Raw genomic sequence first — 22,194 nt, 5'->3', positions numbered from 1 at the left:
TATGAATAAACATAACAAAGACATTTGATTGGAACACATTCTCATTTATTTTTGTAAAAATAACAACAAAGACATTTACATTAACAATTTGGTTTATTATAAATATTATATAATGTTAAAATGAATAAACATTTTTAAGAAAACAAAAAACACATTTGGTGCTGAAGTCCTCATCTTCTGGACTGAGAGCGGGTTTGTCTGACTTCTGTAATGAACACAATAAATAATATGTAACACAAGCAGATTAATTCATTTTCATTATATTCATTCATTCATACATCTAAAGCAAGCCTGATTTACTGTGTAGTTTTGAAAAGTAAAACAAAACAAAAAGACAACTGAGCCCTTTCAGTTGTCTTTTTTGTTTTTTGTCAACATATTTGTAATGGTGGGATGATCTTTTTCAAGCATTCATCTTAAATATAAAATTCAAGCTGTATTTAAGTATGATGTACAAGAATAGTATCCTGGGAACAGAAGCAGATGGTGAGTTTTGTAGCAACTATGAACTTAAAAGCAGGACTTCATCAGTAAATAAACAATAAATACCAGGAATTTCATGCGGCCAGAAGTCATCACAAGCTGGACACCGTGGCTCTGATCTTCCTTTAAAATATCTGGCCACACATGGGTTGTGTATTTTTATCCCACATGTAGGATTCTCACAAATTTGGCACTGAAAATTAAAATAGATGTTTATCAATCCGATCAGATCAATACTGTGAGCAAACTCATTTAGAATAAATAAGGTTTGATACATATTAGCTGCAACAACTCAACATGACACAGGAAGTAGAAACTAAACAGAACTGAACCTGCAGAAAATAATACCAACAAACATCCTGATTACATATGAAACGTATCTGTTTGTACTGCAGAAACACATCTAATCAGATAGGAAACAGGAATTCTTGCTCATTTATGTTAAGGTAGTTGCTCAAGAGCAAGTCTGTGACGTCCAAAGTGATTCGATTCTTTTCACTAAAATTACCATCAGATGCTAATCTCCAGACAGAGTCTAATAGTTCAGTTATTTAATTTAGTTTATTTTTTACATTAATAATCTGATTTCAGGCTTTTTACTGCCCTTTCTTTTAACTACAAAATTGATGGTAAGGATCATTTTCTTGGTGACAAAAATGAATGTAATCATGTAACTTGTAGTTCAAACAAAACGTAGTTCTCCACAGTAATAACACACAGCATTTCTGTTTTAAAGTGATTAAATGAAACAAGCACCTGGAGGCTTCTATATGACAGAAGTAGTTGTAATGTATTTCGTTCTGGTATTTATCACAGGGGATAAGGCTGACAAGGCTCGTGCAAATTTACCTGAAAAGCCATGTTGCGACAAATGTGACACATTTTCACCTGGTCCTGATACATTGCACGGATGTATGGCTCCATCTCGATAATACATCTGGTGGACAAAGTGTATTCACCCCGTTTCTAAATCAATGAGAAGAAGTCAATTATACAAACAAAGTAGGAGCAAGACGAGGTTAGCTACCACAACGAGCTAACCTCGTCAACAAACAAAAATAAATTGAGATTAAAACTGTAGTGTGATTACTTGTATTGACCTGTTTTACATATTATCTTTTCTGTGTTTTGAACAGCAAAGACTGGAATTGGGAATATGAAGAAACACTATTATTTGACTTTTTTCACCTCACAAAATTACAAAACTATTTTACACATCAGCCATCTACTTTCATCCTCCACTTATTACCTCACTACTATCCATTTTGTTTCACCCCTCTTAAATGGGACTGTGCACTAGGGCTGAGCGATATGCCTTAAAATATTATCCCAATATTTTAGGAGATATTGTGATACATTGTGAAAACACTTCATATATTCTGGGAATGGGCAACAAAATCAAAATCAAAATCCATCATCACAATATTTTCGACCAAATAACTCAATATCGACAATGCAAGAATATTGTAGGGATGACTGTTGGTACTACAAAACATTAACACAATGAGTTTTTTGATACATAACCATCAGTAATGTGGATATAATGAAGTTGTTAAAGGCAAGTATCAAATTAAGTAGACCACTCTGGTAAGTTCAGATAATTACATACCTTTACTGTAATTTAGCCTTTAAAACCAGGAAAAGACGACACTTACGACATATCATGATATAAAGCTATATTTAACACATCCATTTGATAATTAGCATCACCAATGTTAAGGGACTAGTTGGACATTTTGAGAAATATGCTTGAAAAAGCAAACTGATACCACTTATATATCTGTACAGCACTGGTTGGCTTTGCATAGTATAGATGATAGTCCAACTCATATGAAAGACTACAGAAGTGTCTCTCAAAAGTTTTGTGTCCACATTAAAAGTGCCTGAAGTTTGTAAAAAAGAAAAGAAAACAAAAAAACAAACAAAGGTTAAAATTAATTTTGATATTTGTTTTACCTCATTCAGCCATTTGTCATGCACAAGTCGGTTCAAGACGTGCTCTGTCTCACTCTTCTTCAGTTTTTTGGTGGTCAGGGTGTCGGCACTGTTCAGGATGTCAGTGGAGGAGGCTTTGCCATTCTCAGAGCCCACGATCAGCTCAATCTGAATATCAACAGCTCAAGTTCAGGATTAACAAATAACAGGTTTTGAAGAAGCTCAGCACTACAATTACTGCTAAAACACGTCCCATTGCAATAAATTACATTTAGATTTAGAATTGTCTACAAAATGTTACTTAGCAGGATTTCTTTCTGCAAAATTCACTCACCGTTTTCCCAAACAGCTCGAGCTCGTTGTCAGCATAATCTGAGGACATCCTGGTGACATCAGTCTCAGCCATGTTTACCTGGACAAGATTTCAGTGAAACTGCGATTAATAAAGCCTCCTGGTGACTCAACATGCTTTAGATGCAGACAAAGGCAACCCATTTTTAATTTGCAGCTGTTTTCACATTTCATACATCTTTCACCACCTACTGAGCAACTAATTACACTGATAAATACAAAGGAGGCAAAACAGCCCCAAATGTGAATATTCCCACCACTGTACGTTTGAAACACTGTGGTATCATCCTCTCTCCTGTTCGTCTCCGTATATACACCCTTCTGTTACTGCCCTACATCTGTAACTTGGATTCACCAGTAAATTGGACCTTTTCCAGTCATCCACTGTGAAATTCTGGTATTCCAAGTGTTTGGCTTTGTTTCACCTACTGAGATGTGGTTTAGAAACTCTGAGACCACCACAAGACAGCTTAATTTTTGACATTACCTTTGCAGATTAAAATATTGCGTTCTTTATTCAACAAATTCTGTATCTTAGATAAATTAGCTTTTCTAACTCTTAGGGAACTCAGCTTATTGTATTGATCCTCTGATGGTGTGGTCATTTTGGGTCTGCCTGATCTGATCTAGTTTCTGAAAAACATTTTAGAGTTCTGTGCACTGCCCCCTAAGAAACCTTTAGTCTGGTCATGAGGCTGAGAAAGGCCTTCTTGGCTTACAATATCAATTTAACTTTCATTTATCTTTTGAATCTTGAAACTTTCTGATTATTTCCATGTTTATTCGATAATATTAGAGATTTTCAATGTGATCACAGACTATTGGACCCGACTTATTAAAAATGTTTACCTGAGTCTGTGTGCATGTTTGACTTTGCAGAACATACAGACCAAAGAAAGCTGCTTTTTGTTGTGCTCCACAGCCTCGCATCTGTGTAACTTTGACTCCCTCAATTCACCAACCAATCTGAGTCAAGAGTCAATTTTTAGGAATTCAGTTAAAGCCACTAACCAAGGCGTAGTACTGCTGACCGTTGTCTTCAGACATCCCTTTTCTAATCTGCATGAACATGGGCTGCAGCTTTGAGTTGATGGGCTCAATGAAATCATCCAGTTTGTCAGGGGCGTGCTGTGCTGCAAAAAAAAAACAAAAAAAAAAACGCAAGAAAGACAAAGTTTGTTAGTTTGAAGGACACGCTTAACGAAGCAGTAAGATGAATAGATTGGAAACTGACTGAATCTTTATAGTTTCAACACAGGTTTTAAATACCTTATTAGGAAGATTTCAATTTCTGTCTAGTTAATCATTTTCTGAATCAAATGTAAGGGAAATTATTGACTGAAAATGTTACTATTCCCAACAGAAGAAGCTGTGTTCATAAAATGTACATACTTGAAATAGTTAATGTAAAAGGCAATTTAAATATTCACTTTAAAAAATACTTTCGAGGCATATTTCTATTCTTGCCATTACAGGATCTGCACAGGCCTCGACCTGCTGTATGAGAGCCTGTCTTCTGCTACAGAGATGAACTCTTGAGTTACTCTGGTATCAACATCAGTAACTATTATATAAAATGACTCACTGTTGTGGGTTTCACAGCAATACTGATAGAGTGCCTTTGCCCCTTGTTGATCGATGATGCCAGTGCCCATCATGGTCTGCAGGAACCTCCGATGGCTGTCTCCCATCTGTCGCGACATGTTTCTGGACTGACCTAGACACACAGATAACAGATACCTAAACAATCTGCAACTCACAATGTGTGGCTGTAAAAGTAAACTATTCAACCCAGAAAGACAAAGGAAACAACTACGGCTGCAACTAACAATTCTTATCCTTATTGATTAAACTGCCAATTATTTTCATAATCAAACAACTATTACTTTATCAAAAAGGTCAACTACAAGTTAAAAGTGGCGCTGCAAGCATGCATTTGACAGCATTCATCTACTGAGTCCACAGTGATAACTTAGCTAGCTAACGTCCATAGCAACATTAACGTCAGCTAACTGTCAACTGCTTGCTGAGTGAGGTCAGTAAACCACAGACCTCGGTTATTTTCGGCTTAGTTTCATGACTTCATTTTTATATCCTTTGCAGAGTCGACTTTCTTAACTTAAAATAAGTTTTATTTACCTGCTGCTTCCTGTAATGCGCGCCTCCTCCGTTGTTTTTCCTCCTCCTTCTTCTTCTCTCCCTCCTTGTCTATTTCCGGTTGCTTGCTGACGCCTGTGTGGTGAATTACCGCCACCTGCTGCTCAAGAGAGAGCATCACGTCCACCATGCCATACAACAAAAATAAATCAGTATCTCTGCAAACACTGAACAACATATACGTCCTGGAAGTGTAATTTCACCCACTTTTATACAGAAAGTAATGTAAACTCGACTTTCACATAATTCTCACAGAAAGGTACGGTGGCCCTGAAGTGCAAATCATGACGGCAAATAGGAAAACACAACAAAAAGGAAACAAAACAACAAATTGTTTAACAAAATGTTACAACAAATTCATCATTGGAAAATGTAAAGGCAAGATAAACATCAAACTATAGAATATGTTGTTTTTGTTTTGTTCATTCATTTTTTAAGATGCTGTTTTCCTCTTCTAAATTAACACAAAAATTTACAGAACACAACAACTAATCTTTTTCCGGTATGAGTTATGTCCTTGTCTTTTCTGCTTTGTGGTTGATTTCCTATTTGCCTGTGGGCAAATAGGAAATCAATTGTTTTGTGATTTATTGTCGCATTTTGTTTGATGTTGTATGTTCCTACTTGTTGTCGTGTTTTATTTGCCGATTTGTTGTTTTATATTTTCCTATGTGCTGCTCTGATTTGCACTTCAGGGCCACCGTAAAACTGACATGGATGGAGGAGCGGTGACATGAATTGTGGGGCTCTTGATGAAGCATTAGCCCCAAAGCTTTATTTTAGAGACGTGTAATCAGGACACACACAATATCTGTTTAACTCACAGGTTTGTAAAGAAATGCTGTGACCTGCAAAGTTAAGCACTGATCTGTTGGTTTGGTTGTTGGGTTCAGGCTCAGTGGCATCTTTTGTGATGGCTTGACTTTCACATACAATAAAACCTGCTGAGTATGAGTATTTCCCCATCAGTCCTGTGTGTATGTGTGCTTCTGCAGCTCCAGTCTGCATTATAAAAACCTCACACAGCTGTGTAGTGAGCAGGTTTCATGCATCTGTGTTTTAAAGAGAAGATACTCAAGGACTCATATTAGAGGCATGTTCTTTTGTCAAACTCTTCTTACTGTTTGACCTTTTAGCCGCATATTGGATTCATGTATTCATTGCAGTGGATCCATTGACAATGGCTCCCTGTGAAGCCAATAATAAATTCATGTCAACTTCCTTAAGCAGTCATTGCAATCTATGTGAATACCATTTTTAAAAGAGCTCTTTGGTGCTACTGAGAGGCTATGAATGTAACTTAAAGGCAATACTATTGCATTTGTGCCACTTGTATTTTGTTGTTATGCGATTAACAAGCAAGCGAGTGGTCTGGGTAAGCATGCAAGACAATGCACTCAGTGTTACAGCAAGTAAAGGAAACATGGTTTATTCTAAATGCTTTATTACTCTAACAAATTAAATAAGAACATATAATACAAGGTGTCTGAGTCTTTGATTACAATATAGCCTATTATTAACATTATTTAAATACAGTATCCAATGTCATCGAGCTTTACTGTAGCATTTAACCTAATATCCCCCAACAGTATCCCAAACCTGCATCAAAAATTGTCCAGTTCAAATGGTGTCAGAAAACAGCCAGGTGCTGATGGTGATCAGTATGTTTCCATTAACACAAACAACTCAATTCATGTAAAAAGCATTTAGGTAAGAGTGTGATTAAACCGTTTACCTGGTTTACGGCATTCTGATGTCACCAGTTTACATCATTTGTTTGTAAACTGGTCAACTTTGTAATCTGGATTGTGATGACTGATTTTGATGTACAGTACATATCGGAATTCTGTTATGGTATCAACACTGCGAAAAAAGTCAGAGTATTACCCTGGGCTTATCCAATTATGAGTGCTTGTGCAAACACACTGATGTTGAGGTTGTGTTCAAGATATTACTTAAAAGGGGAAATCCACCAACCACTGCCTGCAAAGAGTTACATTTTTAACAGCCCGAGTTTAAGGTCTCCTGACAACACTGCCCCGTCCTTGCCTCTTGTTGGAGAGATTATCTTGACTTGTTAACGTGACACTACTCTTACTGAGTTTCATGAAAATGTCTAGACCAAGCTTTCAAATGTAAACAAGAGATTTGCAGTGCAAATGTATTTCCTCTCTCTGTCCAGTAGGCAGTAGGACCTTTCTAGAATAATAAAGGAAGGACGTGACAGTGATCTCAGAGACAGCAAATACAGATGCCAACATCAGCATTTTAACATTATTTCATAGTGACATTTTCTTGCTCACTGCCTGGAAAAGATTGGGAATAATGTCCTAAACAACTTCTACTATCTTCCAAATGTGTTCAAATCACCAACCACTCGCGTTTCTCTTAGTGAGCAACATAATTCTAGAAAGAAACAAAATTCTTTCTGTCAAGTCAAAACTGGACAAACAGCGTGTGCAATGGAAATTATCCACTGTGTAATCAATCCTTAGTAATGTGGTAGTAAAGGCCAGGCAAATGTCTCCTTCTCCCAGTGTTGGCCTCTTGTGGTGATTCGACAGCTTCTCCATCCAACTTCACCAGGCTTTTTTAACTCAAATCTGGGCACAGCAGGCTTCTTCTTCTTTCTTTTTTTTAAGCCCAGCATTGCCATTCCCGTCCTCGTGTTTCTCCAAAGTGCCCATTGTTGACTCAGTGTGCTTTTTGTCCCCTCAAATGTCTTTATCCTTTTTAGTTGGCAGCAGATGGCTGAGAAAACATCAAACCTGAGGAACAAATGTAAGAAAATAAGAGGACGATTACAAACAGAGGGAAGTATAGTCGTAAACGAAAACCACCAGTGCAGTTGTGAAACAGTCAGCTGAGAACCACCAGTTTCCCTCCACAGAGACAGATGACTGACAGAGTTACAGTCTTGTGAGTTTTGTTTAGAAATTACACTTTTAATCTGTTGTGTGTGCTGTACCTTGTGTTCTAGTGGCTGGTAGGAAACGGTCCATGTGTGTTGATGGACTGTTGCAACTTTTCCTCTTTGGCTCTTCTGCTGTGGCAAAGCTGTGGAATAACACAAAAATGGTCAACACACCTTTCTCCTTCCAATGTTACATACTGAACATTTGATTACATCGACACTAAAAACGACAATATCAAAGTAATATTTACAAAAACACTGCACTCCTAGTTACTCACCGTTCTTTTCTCCATGAAGCTGGTCAGGAATTCGTCGATGTCTGTGCGTCCCTCCAGGAAGTTTTCTGCTGTCTCCTCTGACTCCTCCTCAGCCTGGTGGGCTGCAACTTTTAACCGAGCCTGTAAGGTACTAAGACTGCAACTCTAGTGAGGGAGGAAAGACATCGAAGTCAGAAACAGAGGGACAGAAATTTTCTGAAGAGTGTTTACAGACATTTTCCAGCAGGCGGGGGTTGGCTTCTTTAAACTGCTCAACATTTCCTCCTTTAATTTCTTTCACCTGACAAAGTAAAAACTATGTGTCCTTTGACTTTAGGACATTAAACAGGCAGCTTGAATCCACAAAAGCGCATCTGTACTCAAAACCTAATTATCAATAAAACCACAGTGCAATGAGCCTCTCACCTCACTGAGGTCGTGCTGTCGCTGCATCCTTGTCTCAAAGGCCGATTTCATCTGGGTCAGCTGTTCGTACTGCCAACAGACAAAAACCAACATCAGAAGCTGCGAGATTTAACAGCATGAATGTGTTTTTATGTGTCCATGGGAGAGACACAATGAGAGAGCACAAGATATGAGATGTAATATCCGACCTTGTAGAGCATTTCTTGTCTTTTTCCTTCCAGCTGTGGCTCCATCTGAAGGTTTTTCTCTGTAAATGACAAACAGATGCACAAATATCAGGAAAGCTCAACTAAATTTTAAATTACAAATTTTTAATTCTAACCATCAAAACCTTCAGATCAGGGGTTGAAGAGCAACTTACTCGCCATGTCCACTATACTGGTGACAAGTTCTTCTTTATCATTGGTGATCTGTTTGAGTTGTGGCAAACTCACAAAGAACTCCAGTAACACGTCCTCGTTTTCAGACATGTTCGACAACTGCATTAGACTGGGAAGTGGCGCAGCAGAAGGTGGTAGATGTGTCGCAGTAGGTAAGAGAAGAAAGGAACAAAGACATTAATGTAATGGAACCAAGAGAATGTTTTCGGATCTCAATCAAAATGCATTTTAAGTCAAGAATATTTTGGGATACTGTACTTCATGTCACAGAGCTCAGGAAAAGACTCGGGAATCTCAGGCATCTTGTACATGTGTCCGTTCAGTCCAGCCTGAAAAAGACAGCGGTAGTATAAGCAACTCACACTAGAATTATCTGAACATGACCAATCAGTTGAAGGGAAAGATATTTTAAACTGAAAGCCAGCCTCTTACGTCCCTCTGCTGTGAGAGTTTTAATGTTTGAGATGCAATCACTGCTTCCTTCTACCAACCCACTTGTGTATATTAGGCATTGTGAGTGTACCTGGGAGTCTCCGGTGGGAACAGGCAGTGGCAGGTCAGAAATCAGTCCATATGGGGCTGGAGCTCGAGGGTGTCCATGGGCATTTTCGACCCCTGGGTGAGGCATGGGAGCTGGAGACGGAGCTGGGCCTGGACCAGCAGGCGGCGTGTGACTGGGACCCATGTGGCGAGAGCCATAGTGGAAAGCCTGAGTGGGGTAAGGAGGCTTGTACATATTGCTGCGTGAACATGGGAGGAGAAAAAGATTATTTCACTTAAGGATAAAAATAAAAAAAAACCCAAACATAGCTAATTTATTTTCAGAGAACAATTTTACAAGCTATTTTAATAGTTTTTTTTTTACAATGAAGCCACTAGACAGAGCTTTTCAACCAGCACACAGGTTCCAGTTTAACACAATATGTCTGATAGTAAAAAAAAAATGACAAGGTTACATAATGTTACCCCAAATTTCCATTATAATAATGAACTGGGTTTTAGGGCTACTAATTTACTTTATTTGCGATGCTCATAAAAAAGCATAACTGCAAAAATACTTAAACTTAGGTTACACAACACTTGAACTTCCTGTTATAATGAGAAAGTACTTAGAGACAAATGTCCATGAATGAAAGAGCAGACTCACTATGGAAAGCCACCAGGGCCACTGGACATCAAGGCAGGGGGACTCTTCCAGAACTCATCCAGCAGACTCTGAATGACCTTACCCAGATCTGAGTGCATCCCGAACTACAACATACACAACAACAAAAACTAAAAATACTTGGAGGAAACTAAGAACATCATCACTTATAAAACTAAAGTTTGACCTAAAAAAGTTACATTAAATTTCAAACAACCAGGGAAGATAAAAAAAGTTGATAATGCGAGTTGAACACTACGTTTGCATGTTATTATAAGAATCAGAAGAAGATTCACCTGATTAAGAGAAAACCCATGATTACATGCCGCTGGGCAGTAATCAGCTTTCTCCCCTCATCTCTATTTAAACTACAGCTATTTGTGTGTAAACATCACAGCCTTGTTTCAGATACCTGAATAAGCCCTTATCCTGGCTTTGGTACGGAAATGAGACATAGTGACTGGGAGGGATATCAAGGAGTCAAACAAATGCTCCACAAACAAAGATGATCATAAACCTGCATGATGAATCACGGAAACAAGATGGAGTATTTGAACTCAGGACGCAGTAAGAGCACGGACTCTGTGCTGAGAGAAGCACTACTCACACGTGACTGTATCTTGAAATGATCTACTGTTCAGCTACAGAAAGCGTTTTACTGTGACTAATCATTTCAGTTTCAGTTTTGGTCAGATGTGACATTTACTCATTATGGACACAGCTGTGAGTAATGATCTACCCCTTTTCAACCTGCCGTTGCAGGAAACCATGAGATAAGGTTATTTTAACAGTGGAGAAAACAGCAAGAACATTCATGTCACTGAGTGTGTTGACGGTTTCAAAACCAGCTAAACAATTAGCCGCTGGTGGTTTTCTTGAATGATCTCATATCACAGATTTGTAAGAACACAACCCCTTGATCCCATCGAACCCCTTCAACAAACCAAGATGAGGAATCACGAGAAACAAAACAACTACTTACATTAGTGATGAGGGGGCTGGTGATCATGGTGCCATTATTGCTGTCTACTAAGTGATGACCAACAGGGGGGTAGACACTAACCACCGGCTTCTCCTGGGGGAACTGAGGAGGCAGCAGACTAAAGGAAAATAGAACAAAAAATATGATAAGTGACTGTGAATCCAGCACACGGCCTGCATTTGATACTGTGACACTGTGACCATGTGTGAGAAACTGTACTTACACATTAACACTAATGGTGGAGTTGTTGACTGTGAATGGTATTCTGTACTCGACATCTTTCTGGATCTCTGCGAGGCTGTTGGGAAACAGTAAAACAGGAAGGTCATGATCTGTAATCTTTCATCTGTAGTCTTGATCAGCACATTTCGAAACTGTCGTATACATCCTTTATCAATGTTAATGAAACTTCTGCTAGTTTGGAGAAAGACTCACAAAGACAGACCGCAATGACTCTATTATGCTTAATCCCTTACCCATCGAAAATTACAATACATCTGCAATTTGATGCACTTGATGTTGTTTTGCTAAGACGTATAGTGTTATAAAGCAGAACACAGTTTTCCAGGCAAACTGGACCGACCACAGAGTAAACTGTACAATCTAAAAGTTTTACTACTAGCCTAATTTTTTTTTTCTTTTATCTGAACTTGTAAGAAAACCTGAATTGAAGAAATGAAACTAACAATAAAACATGTATATGTACTATCTACTTTGCCCAGTGCTGATCCACTTACTTATTTGCCTCATTGCATTACCAACACATGACTACGCTCCACCATTGATATTTGCCTACTATTATTGCATGCAATACTGTAAAACCATACTGTTTACTGCAGTCATGATGACTTCAGAGAGTCAACACATTATGCCTGATATAATCCTTTACCCCTACAGAAGAATGCTATGGCCTGTTGAGGGGCTCTGCCTGCTCACAACCTTTAAACAGTATGAAACTTGTTTTCCCATTCACCCATGCTTTGACATCATCGCCACGCCATGAGCAGCATTCACCACAGTACATTGTGGCCCGTGCAATTCTATTATAGTAAACAAAGGCTAATACTTTAATCTCCACATCTAATTAGCTAGCTCCTCCTAAAACTACAGGCGTGACAAGTTCGAGTTAACACTGGAATGATCACAAGATATATCAGGCCAGCTACAACTTGTGTCATCAGTCCTAAATATAGATACTGTAACAGTCACCGGCTCACTTGATTAGCTAGACAGCTAACACAGCGCCCTGTCAAATCATTCCTAACTAGCTAGTTAGCTATGAGGAAAGGTTAGCAAACATTAGCTACTCGGTGTCCACAGAGGAGCACATAAAAACAGTGGTTGTTGGTTCACGTAATATCGTGACTTTGGTATTTTGACATATATTTCAAGTATAGCAGCGACAAGCGTGTGCGAGAATAAAAGCAATGAGCTATATGTTAGCCTAACGTACTTCTTGTGACTTAACTGTCAGCCAAGTGGCTAGCTATGCTAAGTAAACACACCGTGTGTGTGTGTGTGCGTGTGCGTGCTCTCCGACAACATGTTCTCGTTATTGACACCAGTAGCCAAAAACAACTGACCAAGCTCTGTTTTAAAAAATAAATAAAATAACGTTATTGTTAACAAGCTAATCGGCAGCACCAGGTGACCGGTTCTTGGTGACCGGTTGCCATTCACGTTTACCTCGGATGAGCAGCTTTGAGTGACTCGATCTGCCGCTGTCTTTGTTGCTGTAGGCTGTTCAGAGGAGGGAGAGGTCCGGAGCCTTTGGACAGGGGGAAAAGCCAGTTCATCCTCTCCTGGCAAAACCACGGACTGAACCTGGCGACAGAATCTAAAGGCCGACAACACACGCAGACGAAATGGAAGAGAAAGTGAGAGATTTGCGGTGCTAACGCCTGTTAGCTTGTTGACTAACGACGGGTTGTTGTCCTCACGAGGCTGTACTTGAGCTACGTTACAAAGTCAGATGGCATGTCCTAATGCGTCCGATAAAATGTCGGTTCCGTTTAATCTCGGAGTCAGTCTATAATTTCATCACTGTCGTTAATATTACCAAAGCGAGAGACAACTCTATGTTAAGAAGACAACCTTTCGAGTGAGCAAGCTTGATCAACTTATTTACGTATTACGTCACGGAGCGAGTTGCGTCAAGCGCAACTTCCTGTTTTTCAATATTTGCTACTATGTTAACCCAAAAGACAATGCTCTTGAACACTTGATGAACTTTGTTATTCTATATGCAAAATTTTTCATTCACAAACAAAAGTTTGCAAATTCGTTACCTAGATTTGCTCCTTTTCTCCTGGAACTGAGCTCTTTGCTCAAATCCCTGATTTTGTTAAATAACAAAATAAGTAATACCTTACTGAGTCATTATGAAAAGTTTTTTCCTGAAACCCCTGCTTGAACTATTTATTTATTATTATTATTTTATATAGATATATATATTTGTACTGTCTTTTTTATTTACTGTTTGTCACCTATGTGCTGTGTGTTATTGTATACCTTGTATTTTTGTACACTGAAATTGTTCAATAAAAATGTTAAAAAATAAAAATAATAAAATAAAAAATATAAAATAATAAAAAATAAAATAAATAAAAAATAATAAAAAATAATAAAAAAATAAAATAAATAAAAATAATAAAATAATAAAAATAAAAAATAATAAAAATAATAAAAATAAAAAATAATAATAAAAAAAAATAATAAAAAATAATAAAATAAAAAAAAATAAAAAAAAACTTCCTGTTTTTCTAATGTTTTCATGATAAAAGCAATTAAAGCTCAACAAAAATTATATTTTATTTTTTAGCATCTATAAAAAACAAAAAGAAAAGGACGCTTTATGATTATAACCATATGAAGCCCATCTTTGTGGTCCTCTAGGAGACAACTCACTTTATTGAGTATTAATTAAATCCATATTATAATTGAAGTAGATTTTTGGTGGTTTGATGCATTTCTATTATTTTTCATCTATTAAGATCATTGTCATAATAGATGCCTGTTTTTTGCTTTGATTGCAAAAACTAAATCATGAATGACACACACATTAATTTGGGATAACCAGGAGCATTGACTTCCAAAATCTTAAAATCGCATTGTAAAACTAGCGAGTTTTCCCTTAGGTTCATTTTGTGACAAACGACAGCAGAGTTGTACAGTTTGTCAGACATCGGCAGGAATAATCTCCTCTGTCGCTCACAAACACCATAGCAGTGTAACTCTTTAGCTGAAGACGCAGAGCCAATCACTGCAGAGCTCTGACAGCACACAGCTGAGTCACAATTGTCAATGATTACTAGACATCAAGTCCTCCAGAGATGATCATAAAACAATTTTGATAAATCATGAGGAAATCTCTGTCAATCCACCAACCAATTAATCATCTAGTTTTAGAAGTTTAATAGTCTCAGTTTTACTAGATTCACATTGTATTATGACTAGGAATATACAAGTTGTTTTATTTTCACAGCTTGACTACCACTCTGATCATATTCCCTTCCGCATTATAACTGGTATTTTTAAAAAACACAATGATCACATTCTCTTTCTCATAATTACAAAATTAAAATGTGTTGATTATCTTTTTGGTTTACACTATTGAATTTCATAAAACAGAGACATTTCTACAGTTAAATTGCCAGAACCTTAAAAAATGAAGAATAACTTGCATTTTTACAAGGTTCCTGTCTTTTAAGTGCATTATTAAATTCTTTGAATGAGAACTAACCCTAAATCAGCAATGTAATTGACTACCAACATTATCACCATTGTCATGAGTCTCTTGCAACTAATCTGTTCTTATGAATGTTTTTATATCATTCTCAATAAGAGCTTGCAACTACTCTGATCATATTCCCTTCCTCAATACTGCACAATGAAGTGCTGAATGATCATCAATGACAGAGAGCATATGAACTGAACCATTACTCTCTATCAGCTTCACGCTCAGAAGAGAATATCACGACTCATCATCGTGGTTAGCAAGACCAAACACTTTAGAAACACATTTCTCAAATCAGAAACTATAGAAATGATCCCTGAAAATATAGTCTTAGTTTGAATGATGGTGAAAACTGAAGACGTTTCACAGGACGATCATTCTCACTCAGGGTTCATCACTGCCATCATAAACCTCCTCCAGTTGTTGAACCACAGCATAGCACAGCCAATCACTGCAAGCCACTGACAACAAAGCTGTAACAGGACTGGAATTTGGTCTTTAAATCACTATAGTTTTAATTCCTCAAACACTAAACTTTAACCATCATCTTAACTTAATTGCTAGCTATCAATATTCTTAGTTGTAAAATAAATTCCTTCACACTTATCACAACAGACTTTCTCAGTGAGTAAAAGTTTGTTCTTTTAGACACATCTTTGTAACCACTCTGATCATATTCCCTTCCTCAGTATGAGGAAGTACACTGGAGGAGGTTTATGATGTACATGTTAGTGTTCTTGAAAACAGATTTCATCATAATTCATCCATTTTGTTTCCTGTCTGATCACCTCTGGAGGACTTGTTGTCTAGTAATGATTGAAAATTGGGACTTAAACAACTTTGTTCTGCTAATCATGGAGAGAAAAACGTTTCATACTTTGACACAAGCAATTTCTTTATCATCACTCAGTGCAGCTTTTCTCTGCTATGTGTGTGCTGTCAGTCCTGCAGTGATTGGCTGTGCTATGGTGGTTCAACAACTGGAGGAAGTTTATGATGGCAGAGACGAACCCTGAGTGAGAATGATCGTTCTGTGAATCACCTTCAGTTTTCACCATCATTCAAACTAAGACTCTACTTTCAGGGATCATTTCTATAGTTTTTGACTTGAGAAATGTGTTTCTAAAGTGTTTGGTCTCACTAACCACGATGATGAGTCGTGATATTCTCTTCTGAGCGTGAAGCTGCTAGAGAGTAATGCTTCAGTTCATATGCTCTCTGTCATTGATGACTGTTCTGTACTTCTCTCACAGAGTACTGAGGAAGGGAATATGATCAGAGTGGTTACAAAGATTTGCTAATCAAGAAAATCTGTTACATGACTGCAATTGTGAAAGGAATTTAGTTTACAAGTATAGCAAGAATACTGATAGCTAACAAGTTTGCAGATAAGATGGTGGTTAAAGTTTAGTGCTCATTTGAAGAATTAAATAATTAGTGAGTGAAAGAAACATTGATAATATGTAATTTCAAACATAAAAATTCCAGTCCTGTTACAGCTTTGCTGTCAGTGGCTTGCAGTGATTGGCTGTGCTAGGCTGTGGTTCAACAACTGGAGGAGGTTTATGATGTACATGTTAGTGTTCTTGAAAACAGATTTCATCATAATTTATCCATTTTGTTTCCTGTCTGATCACCTCTGGAGGACTTGTTGTCTAGTAATGATTGACAATTGGGAACTTGTTCTGCTAATCATGGAGAGAAAAACGTTTCATTCAACGCTGAGTGAGAATGATCATCCTGTGAATCACCTTCAGTACATGTTACTGAAATGTAATTCCTCAGATGAGCACTAAACCTTAACCATCAACTTATCTGCAATTTTGTTAGCTATCAGTATCCTTAGTTATAAACTAAAGTCCTTTCACAATTGCAGTTATAACAGATATTCTTAGTAAGTAAAAGTTTGTTCTTTTAGACACATCTTTGTAACCACTCTGATCATATTCCCTTCCTCAGTACTCTATGAGAAAGTACAGAACGATCATCAATGACAGAGAGCATATGAACTGAATCATTACTCTCTATCAGCTTCATGCTCAGAAGGGAATATCACGACTCATCATCGTGGTTAGCGAGGCCAAACACTTTAGAAACACATTTCTCAAGTCAGAAACTATAGAAATGATCCCTGAAAGTATAGTCTTAGTTTGAATGATGGTGAAAACTGAAGGTGATTCACAGGACGATCATTCTCACTCAGGGTTCGTCTCTGCCATCATAAACCTCCTCCAGTTGTTGAATCACAGCATAGCACAGCCAATCACTGCAAGCCACTGACAGCAAAGCTGTGACAGAACTGGAATTTTTATGTTTGAAATGACAAATTATCAAAGTTTCTCTGTCTTTCACTCACTATAGTTTTAATTCCTCAAATAAACACTAAACTTTAACCACCGTCTTATCTGCAATCTTGTTAGTTATCACTGTTCTTGCAGCTGACATGCTATACTTGTAAACTAAATTCCTTTCTCAATTGCAGTCACAACAGATTTTCTCAATAAGAAAAGTTTGTTCTTTTAGACACATCTTTGTAACCACTCTGATCATATCCCCTTTCTCAGTACTCTGTGAGGGAAATACAGAATCATCAATGACAGAGAGCATATGAACTGAATCATTACTCTCTGTCCGCTTCACGCTCAGAAGGGACTATCACGACTCATCATCGTGGTTAGCGAGACCAAACACTTTAGAAACACATTTCTCAAGTCAGAAACTATAGAAATGATCGCTGAAAGTATAGTCTTAGTTTGAATGATGGTGAAAACTGAAGGTGTTTCACAGGACGATCATTCTCACTCAGGGTTGAATGAAACGTTTTTCCTCCATGATTAGCAGAACAAAGTTTAAGTGTTTAAATTCCCAATTTTTAAACGTTACTAGACAACAAGTCCTCCAGAGGTGATCAGACAGGAAACAAAATGGATAAATTATGAGGAAATTTGTTTTCAAGAACACTAACATGTACATCATAAACCTCCTCCAATTGTTGAACCACAACATAGCACAGCCAATCACTGCAAGCCACTGACAGCAAAGCTGTAACAGGACTGGCATTTTTATGTTTGAAATGACAGCTGTTAGCTACCAGTATTCTTGCTATACTTGTAAACTACATTCCTTTCACAATTGCAGTCATATAACAGAGTTTCTTAGAAAGCAAAAGTTTTTTCTTTTTGACACATCTTTGTAACCACTCTGATCATATTCCCTTCCTCAGTACTCTATGAGGAAGTACTGAACAGTCATCGATGACAGAGAGCATATGAACTGAATCATTACTCTCTATCAGCTTCACGCTCAGAAGAGAATATCACGACTCATCATCGTGGTTAACGAGACCAAACTCTTTAGAAACACATTTCTCAAGTCAGAAACTATAGAAATGATCCCTGAAAGTATAGTCTTAGTTTGTGACAGGATGACAACATCAGGTGATTCACAGGAGAATCATTCTCACTCAGGGTTCCCCTCTGTTGAAACCCTCCTCCAGGTGCTGCATCTCGACCTGCCATGTGGTTTTATGTAAATGACACAACATAACACAGCCAATCGCTGTATGCCACTGACAGTACAGCTCTGACATGGCGTACAGACAGGAGATTAAGGCAGTGATGAGATAAAGAAAAATATTTGCATAAAAAGTCTTAAGTAAGTAACAAAGTAAGAAAAGTTACAAAAATTACAGTGACTACATTTACCCAAATCTCAAAGTACTGATGTGTTTTTATTCCTCATGAGAGACTGAATGTGTGGACTGTGATGTTCAAACACTAGTTTGTCCTCAACTCTGATTCAGCCTATTTTCTCTAATAATAGCTGTAAAAAGCTGCTATGAGGGCATAAAGACCAGTTCTTATAAGGAGTGTAGGCTGCATTATTACAGTTACAGTAACTGTTACTAGTTACATTGGTTAATATTTGCCATAGCATATTTTTACAATGGTATTTTTTAAATAACTGTGATCACGTTCCCTTTCTCATGTTTATTAAACGGAGTTCGGTCACTTACATTTTTAATTCAGTTATTCCAGACACCAAACATAAAGAATAACTGCCACTTTGATGTTTGAAATGAAAAATTGATCATTAAAGTTGCTGCAATCAATTAACTGTTATACATCGAACTCACACTAGAACTTTAGCCAGCCATGATCTGCTATTATGTTGACAAAAGAGACATTCTCAAGTTAACAAACTGCACTAAACAAAGTTCTTTATTCCTACATTGTTATCACATCACAGGGGCATTTTTTGTCTTTCAGGCTGATTTTATTTTGGACATATCTTTGCAACCACTCTGATCATTTTCACTTCTTCTGTTCTCCATGAAGAAATACAGAATGATCATCAACGACAGAGAGCATATGAACTGAACCATTACTCTCTATCAGCTTCACGCTCAGAAGAGAATATCACGACTCATCATCGTGGTTAGCGAGACCAAACACTTTAGAAACACATTTCTCAAGTCAGAAACTATAGAAACGATCCCTGAAAGTATAGTCTTAGTTTGAATGATGGTGAAAACTGAAGGTGATTCACAGGACGATCATTCTCACTCAGGGTTCATCTCTGCCATCATAAACCTCCTCCAGTTGTTGAACCACAGCCTAGCACAGCCAATCACTGCAGGACTGACAGCACACACATAGCAGAGAAAAGCTGCACTGAGAGGTGATAAAGAAAAAGCTTGTGTCAAAGTATAAAAAGTTTTTCTCTCCATGATTAGCAGAACAAAGTTGTTTAAGTCCCAATTTTCAATCATAACTAGACAACAAGTCCTCCAGAGGTGATCAGACAGGAAACAAAATGGATGAATTATGATGAAATCTGTTTTCAAGAAGACTAACATGTACATCATAAACCTCCTCCAGTTGTTGAACCACAGCCTAGCACAGCCAATCACTGCGAGCCACTGACAGCAAAGCTGTAACAGAGCTGGAATTGTAATGTTTGAAATGTCAAATTATCAAAGTTGCTCTGTCTTTCATTCATTAATTATTTAATTCCTCAAATAAGCACTAAACTTAAACCACCTTATCTGCAAACTTGTTAGCTACCAGTATTCTTGCTATACTTGTAAACTAAATTCTTTTCACAATTGCAGTCATATAACAGATTTTCTTAGAAAGCAAAAGTTTGTTCTTTTAGACACATCTTTGTAACCACTCTGATCATATTCCCTTCCTCAGTACTCTGTGAGAGAAGTACAGAACAGTCATCAATGACAGAGAGCATATGAACTGAATCATTACTCTCTATCAGCTTCACGCTCAGAAGGGAATATCACGACTCATCATCGTGGTTAGCGAGACCAAACACTTTAGAAACACATTTCTCAAGTCAGAAACTATAGAAATGATCCCTGAAAGTATAGTCTTAGTTTGAATGATGGTGAAAACTGAAGGTGATTCACAGGATGATCATTCTCACTCAGGGTTCATCTCTGCCATCATAAACCTCCTCCAGTTGTTGAACCACAGCATAGCACAGCCAATCACTGCAAGCCACTGATAGCAAAGCTGTAACAGGACTGGAATTTTTGTTTGAAATGACAAATTATCAAAGTTTCTCTGTCTTTCACTCACTATAGTTTCAATTCCTCAAATAAACACTAAACTTTAACCACCATCTTATCTGCAATCTTGTTAACTATCACTGTTCTTGCAACTGCCATGCTATACTTGTAAACTAAATTCTTTTCTCAAAAAGAAGAGTTTGGTTTTTTTGATACAGCTTTGTAACCACTCTGATCATATTCCCTTCCTCAGTACTCTATGAGGAAGTACTGAACAGTCATCAATGACAGAGAACATATGAACTGAATCATTACTCTCTATCAGCTTCACGCTCAGAAGGAAATATCACGACTCATCATCGTGGTTAGCGAGACCAAACACTTTAGAAACACATTTCTCAAGTCAGAAACTATAGAAATGATCCCTGAAAGTATAGTCTTAGTTTGTGACAGGATGACAACATCAGGTGATTCACAGGAGAATCATTCTCACTCAGGGTTCCCCTCTGTTGAAACCCTCCTCCAGGTGCTGCATCTCGACCTGCCATGTGGTTTTATGTAAATGACACAACATAACACAGCCAATCGCTGTATGCCACTGACAGTACAGCTCTGACATGGCGTACAGACAGGAGATTAAGGCAGTGATGAGATAAAGAAAAAACATTTGTATAAAAAGTCTTAAGTAAGTAACAAAGTAAGAAAAGTTACAAAAATTACAGTGACTACATTTCCCCAAATCTCAAAGTACTGATGTGTTTTTATTCCTCATGAGAGACTGAATGTGTGGACTGTGATGTTCAAACACTAATTTGTCCTCAACTCTGATTCAGCCTATTTTCTCTAATAATAGCTGTAAAAAGCTGCTATGAGGGCATAAAGACCAGTTCTTATAAGGAGTGTAGGCTGCATTATTACAGTTACAGTAACTGTTACTAGTTACATTGGTTAATATTTGCCATAGCATATTTTTACAATGGTATTTTTTAAATAACTGTGATCACGTTCCCTTTCTCACGTTTATTAAAAGGAGTTCGGTCACTTACATTTTTAATTCAGTTATTCCAGACACTGAACATAAAGAATAACTGCCACTTTAATGTTTGAAATGAAAAATTGATCATTAAAGTTGCTGCAATCAATTAACTGTTATACATTGTACTCGCACTAGAACTTTAGCCAGCCATGATCTGCTATTGTGTTGACAAAAGAGACATTCTCAAGTTAACAAACTGCACTAAACAATTGTTATCACATCACAGGGGCATTTTTTGTCTTTCAGGCTGATTTTATTTTCACATGTGCAACCACTCTGATCATATTCGCTTCTTCAGTACTCCATGAAGAAATACAGAACGATCACCAACGACAGAGAGCATATGAACTGAAGCATTACTCTCTATCAGCTTCACGCTCAGAAGAGAATATCACGACTCATCATCGTGGTTAGCGAGACCAAACTCTTTAGAAACACATTTCTCAAGTCAGAAACTATAGAAATGATCCCTGAAAGTATAGTCTTAGTTTGGAAGCGGGTGAAAACAGAGGGTCATTCACAGAGCGATCATTCTCGCTCAGGGTTCATCGTCGCCATAACACATGACCAAAATGACCGATTCATGAAAAGTAAACAAAATAAAAGGACAACTTTCATTGAAACTGCTGCTAAAGCTGTTGATTTCATGTTTACAACTTCAACATTAGGTCTGCCTTGTTTTATTTCACAGACAGCAATTTGTAAAATGGAGACCTTCAACACCAGAACTACTCAACAGGCAGCCCGAGGGCCTAATGTGGTCCTTGAACATCCTCATTTTGTAGTAGGCATATTAGAGAATTCATTAGTTATGTCTAATGCTAAGCACAAAAATACTTTTTATTAAAAAGGTGAAACTGAGGCCTTCC

General features: G+C 37.5%; 2 protein-coding genes across 2 annotated transcripts; both read right to left on the bottom strand.

Annotated features, from left to right (window-relative positions):
* Window positions 1–29: 29 nt before the first annotated feature.
* On the bottom strand, window positions 30–5,071 carry nsmce1 (NSE1 homolog, SMC5-SMC6 complex component). Its single transcript, XM_084341515.1, has 8 exons — window positions 4,909–5,071; window positions 4,355–4,486; window positions 3,781–3,902; window positions 2,753–2,830; window positions 2,440–2,586; window positions 1,333–1,449; window positions 550–676; window positions 30–205 (listed from the first exon to the last, which is right to left on the bottom strand). The coding sequence occupies exons 1-8, from the start codon at window positions 5,054–5,056 to the stop codon at window positions 171–173; spliced, it is 906 nt and encodes a 301-aa protein (XP_084197641.1). The 5' UTR covers window positions 5,057–5,071; the 3' UTR covers window positions 30–170.
* A 1,288-nt stretch (window positions 5,072–6,359) lies between these two features.
* Window positions 6,360–13,150, bottom strand: vps37a (VPS37A subunit of ESCRT-I). The gene is made up of 12 exons (XM_084340108.1): window positions 12,716–13,150; window positions 11,253–11,327; window positions 11,030–11,147; window positions 10,051–10,154; window positions 9,427–9,643; window positions 9,162–9,232; window positions 8,885–9,012; window positions 8,712–8,770; window positions 8,524–8,592; window positions 8,119–8,262; window positions 7,895–7,983; window positions 6,360–7,694 (listed from the first exon to the last, which is right to left on the bottom strand). Exons 1-11 carry the CDS (start codon window positions 12,823–12,825, stop codon window positions 7,903–7,905), a joined length of 1,176 nt encoding a protein of 391 aa, XP_084196234.1. The 5' UTR covers window positions 12,826–13,150; the 3' UTR covers window positions 6,360–7,694; window positions 7,895–7,902.
* Window positions 13,151–22,194: the final 9,044 nt, after the last annotated feature.

This window comes from Pagrus pagrus (genome assembly GCF_965226575.1).
Source record: "Pagrus pagrus genome assembly, chromosome: 2".
Classification (NCBI taxonomy): Eukaryota; Metazoa; Chordata; class Actinopteri; order Spariformes; family Sparidae; genus Pagrus; species Pagrus pagrus.
This window is presented reverse-complemented; position numbering and strand designations above follow the sequence as displayed.

Bases quoted from the DNA above. Each gene is read 5' to 3' on its own strand.
- vps37a (XM_084340108.1), bottom strand. From the start codon at position 12,825: ATGAACTGGCTTTTCCCCCTGTCCAAAGGCTCCGGACCTCTCCCTCCT. The intron at 9,644-10,050 runs GTGAGTCTGCTC...ATGTTCACGCAG, and splicing joins GGCCCTGGTGGCTTTCCATA to CAATATGTACAAGCCTCCTT. The intron at 8,771-8,884 runs GTAAGTTGCTCT...TGTCATTTACAG, and splicing joins CAGTATAGTGGACATGGCGA to AGAAAAACCTTCAGATGGAG.
- nsmce1 (XM_084341515.1), bottom strand. From the start codon at position 5,056: ATGGTGGACGTGATGCTCTCTCTTGAGCAGCAGGTGGCGGTAATTCAC. The intron at 2,831-3,780 runs GTTAGTGGCTTT...AATCTTGTCCAG, and splicing joins GTCAGCAGTACTACGCCTTG to GTAAACATGGCTGAGACTGA. The intron at 677-1,332 runs GTAAATTTGCAC...TTTAATTTTCAG, and splicing joins GTCGCAACATGGCTTTTCAG to TGCCAAATTTGTGAGAATCC.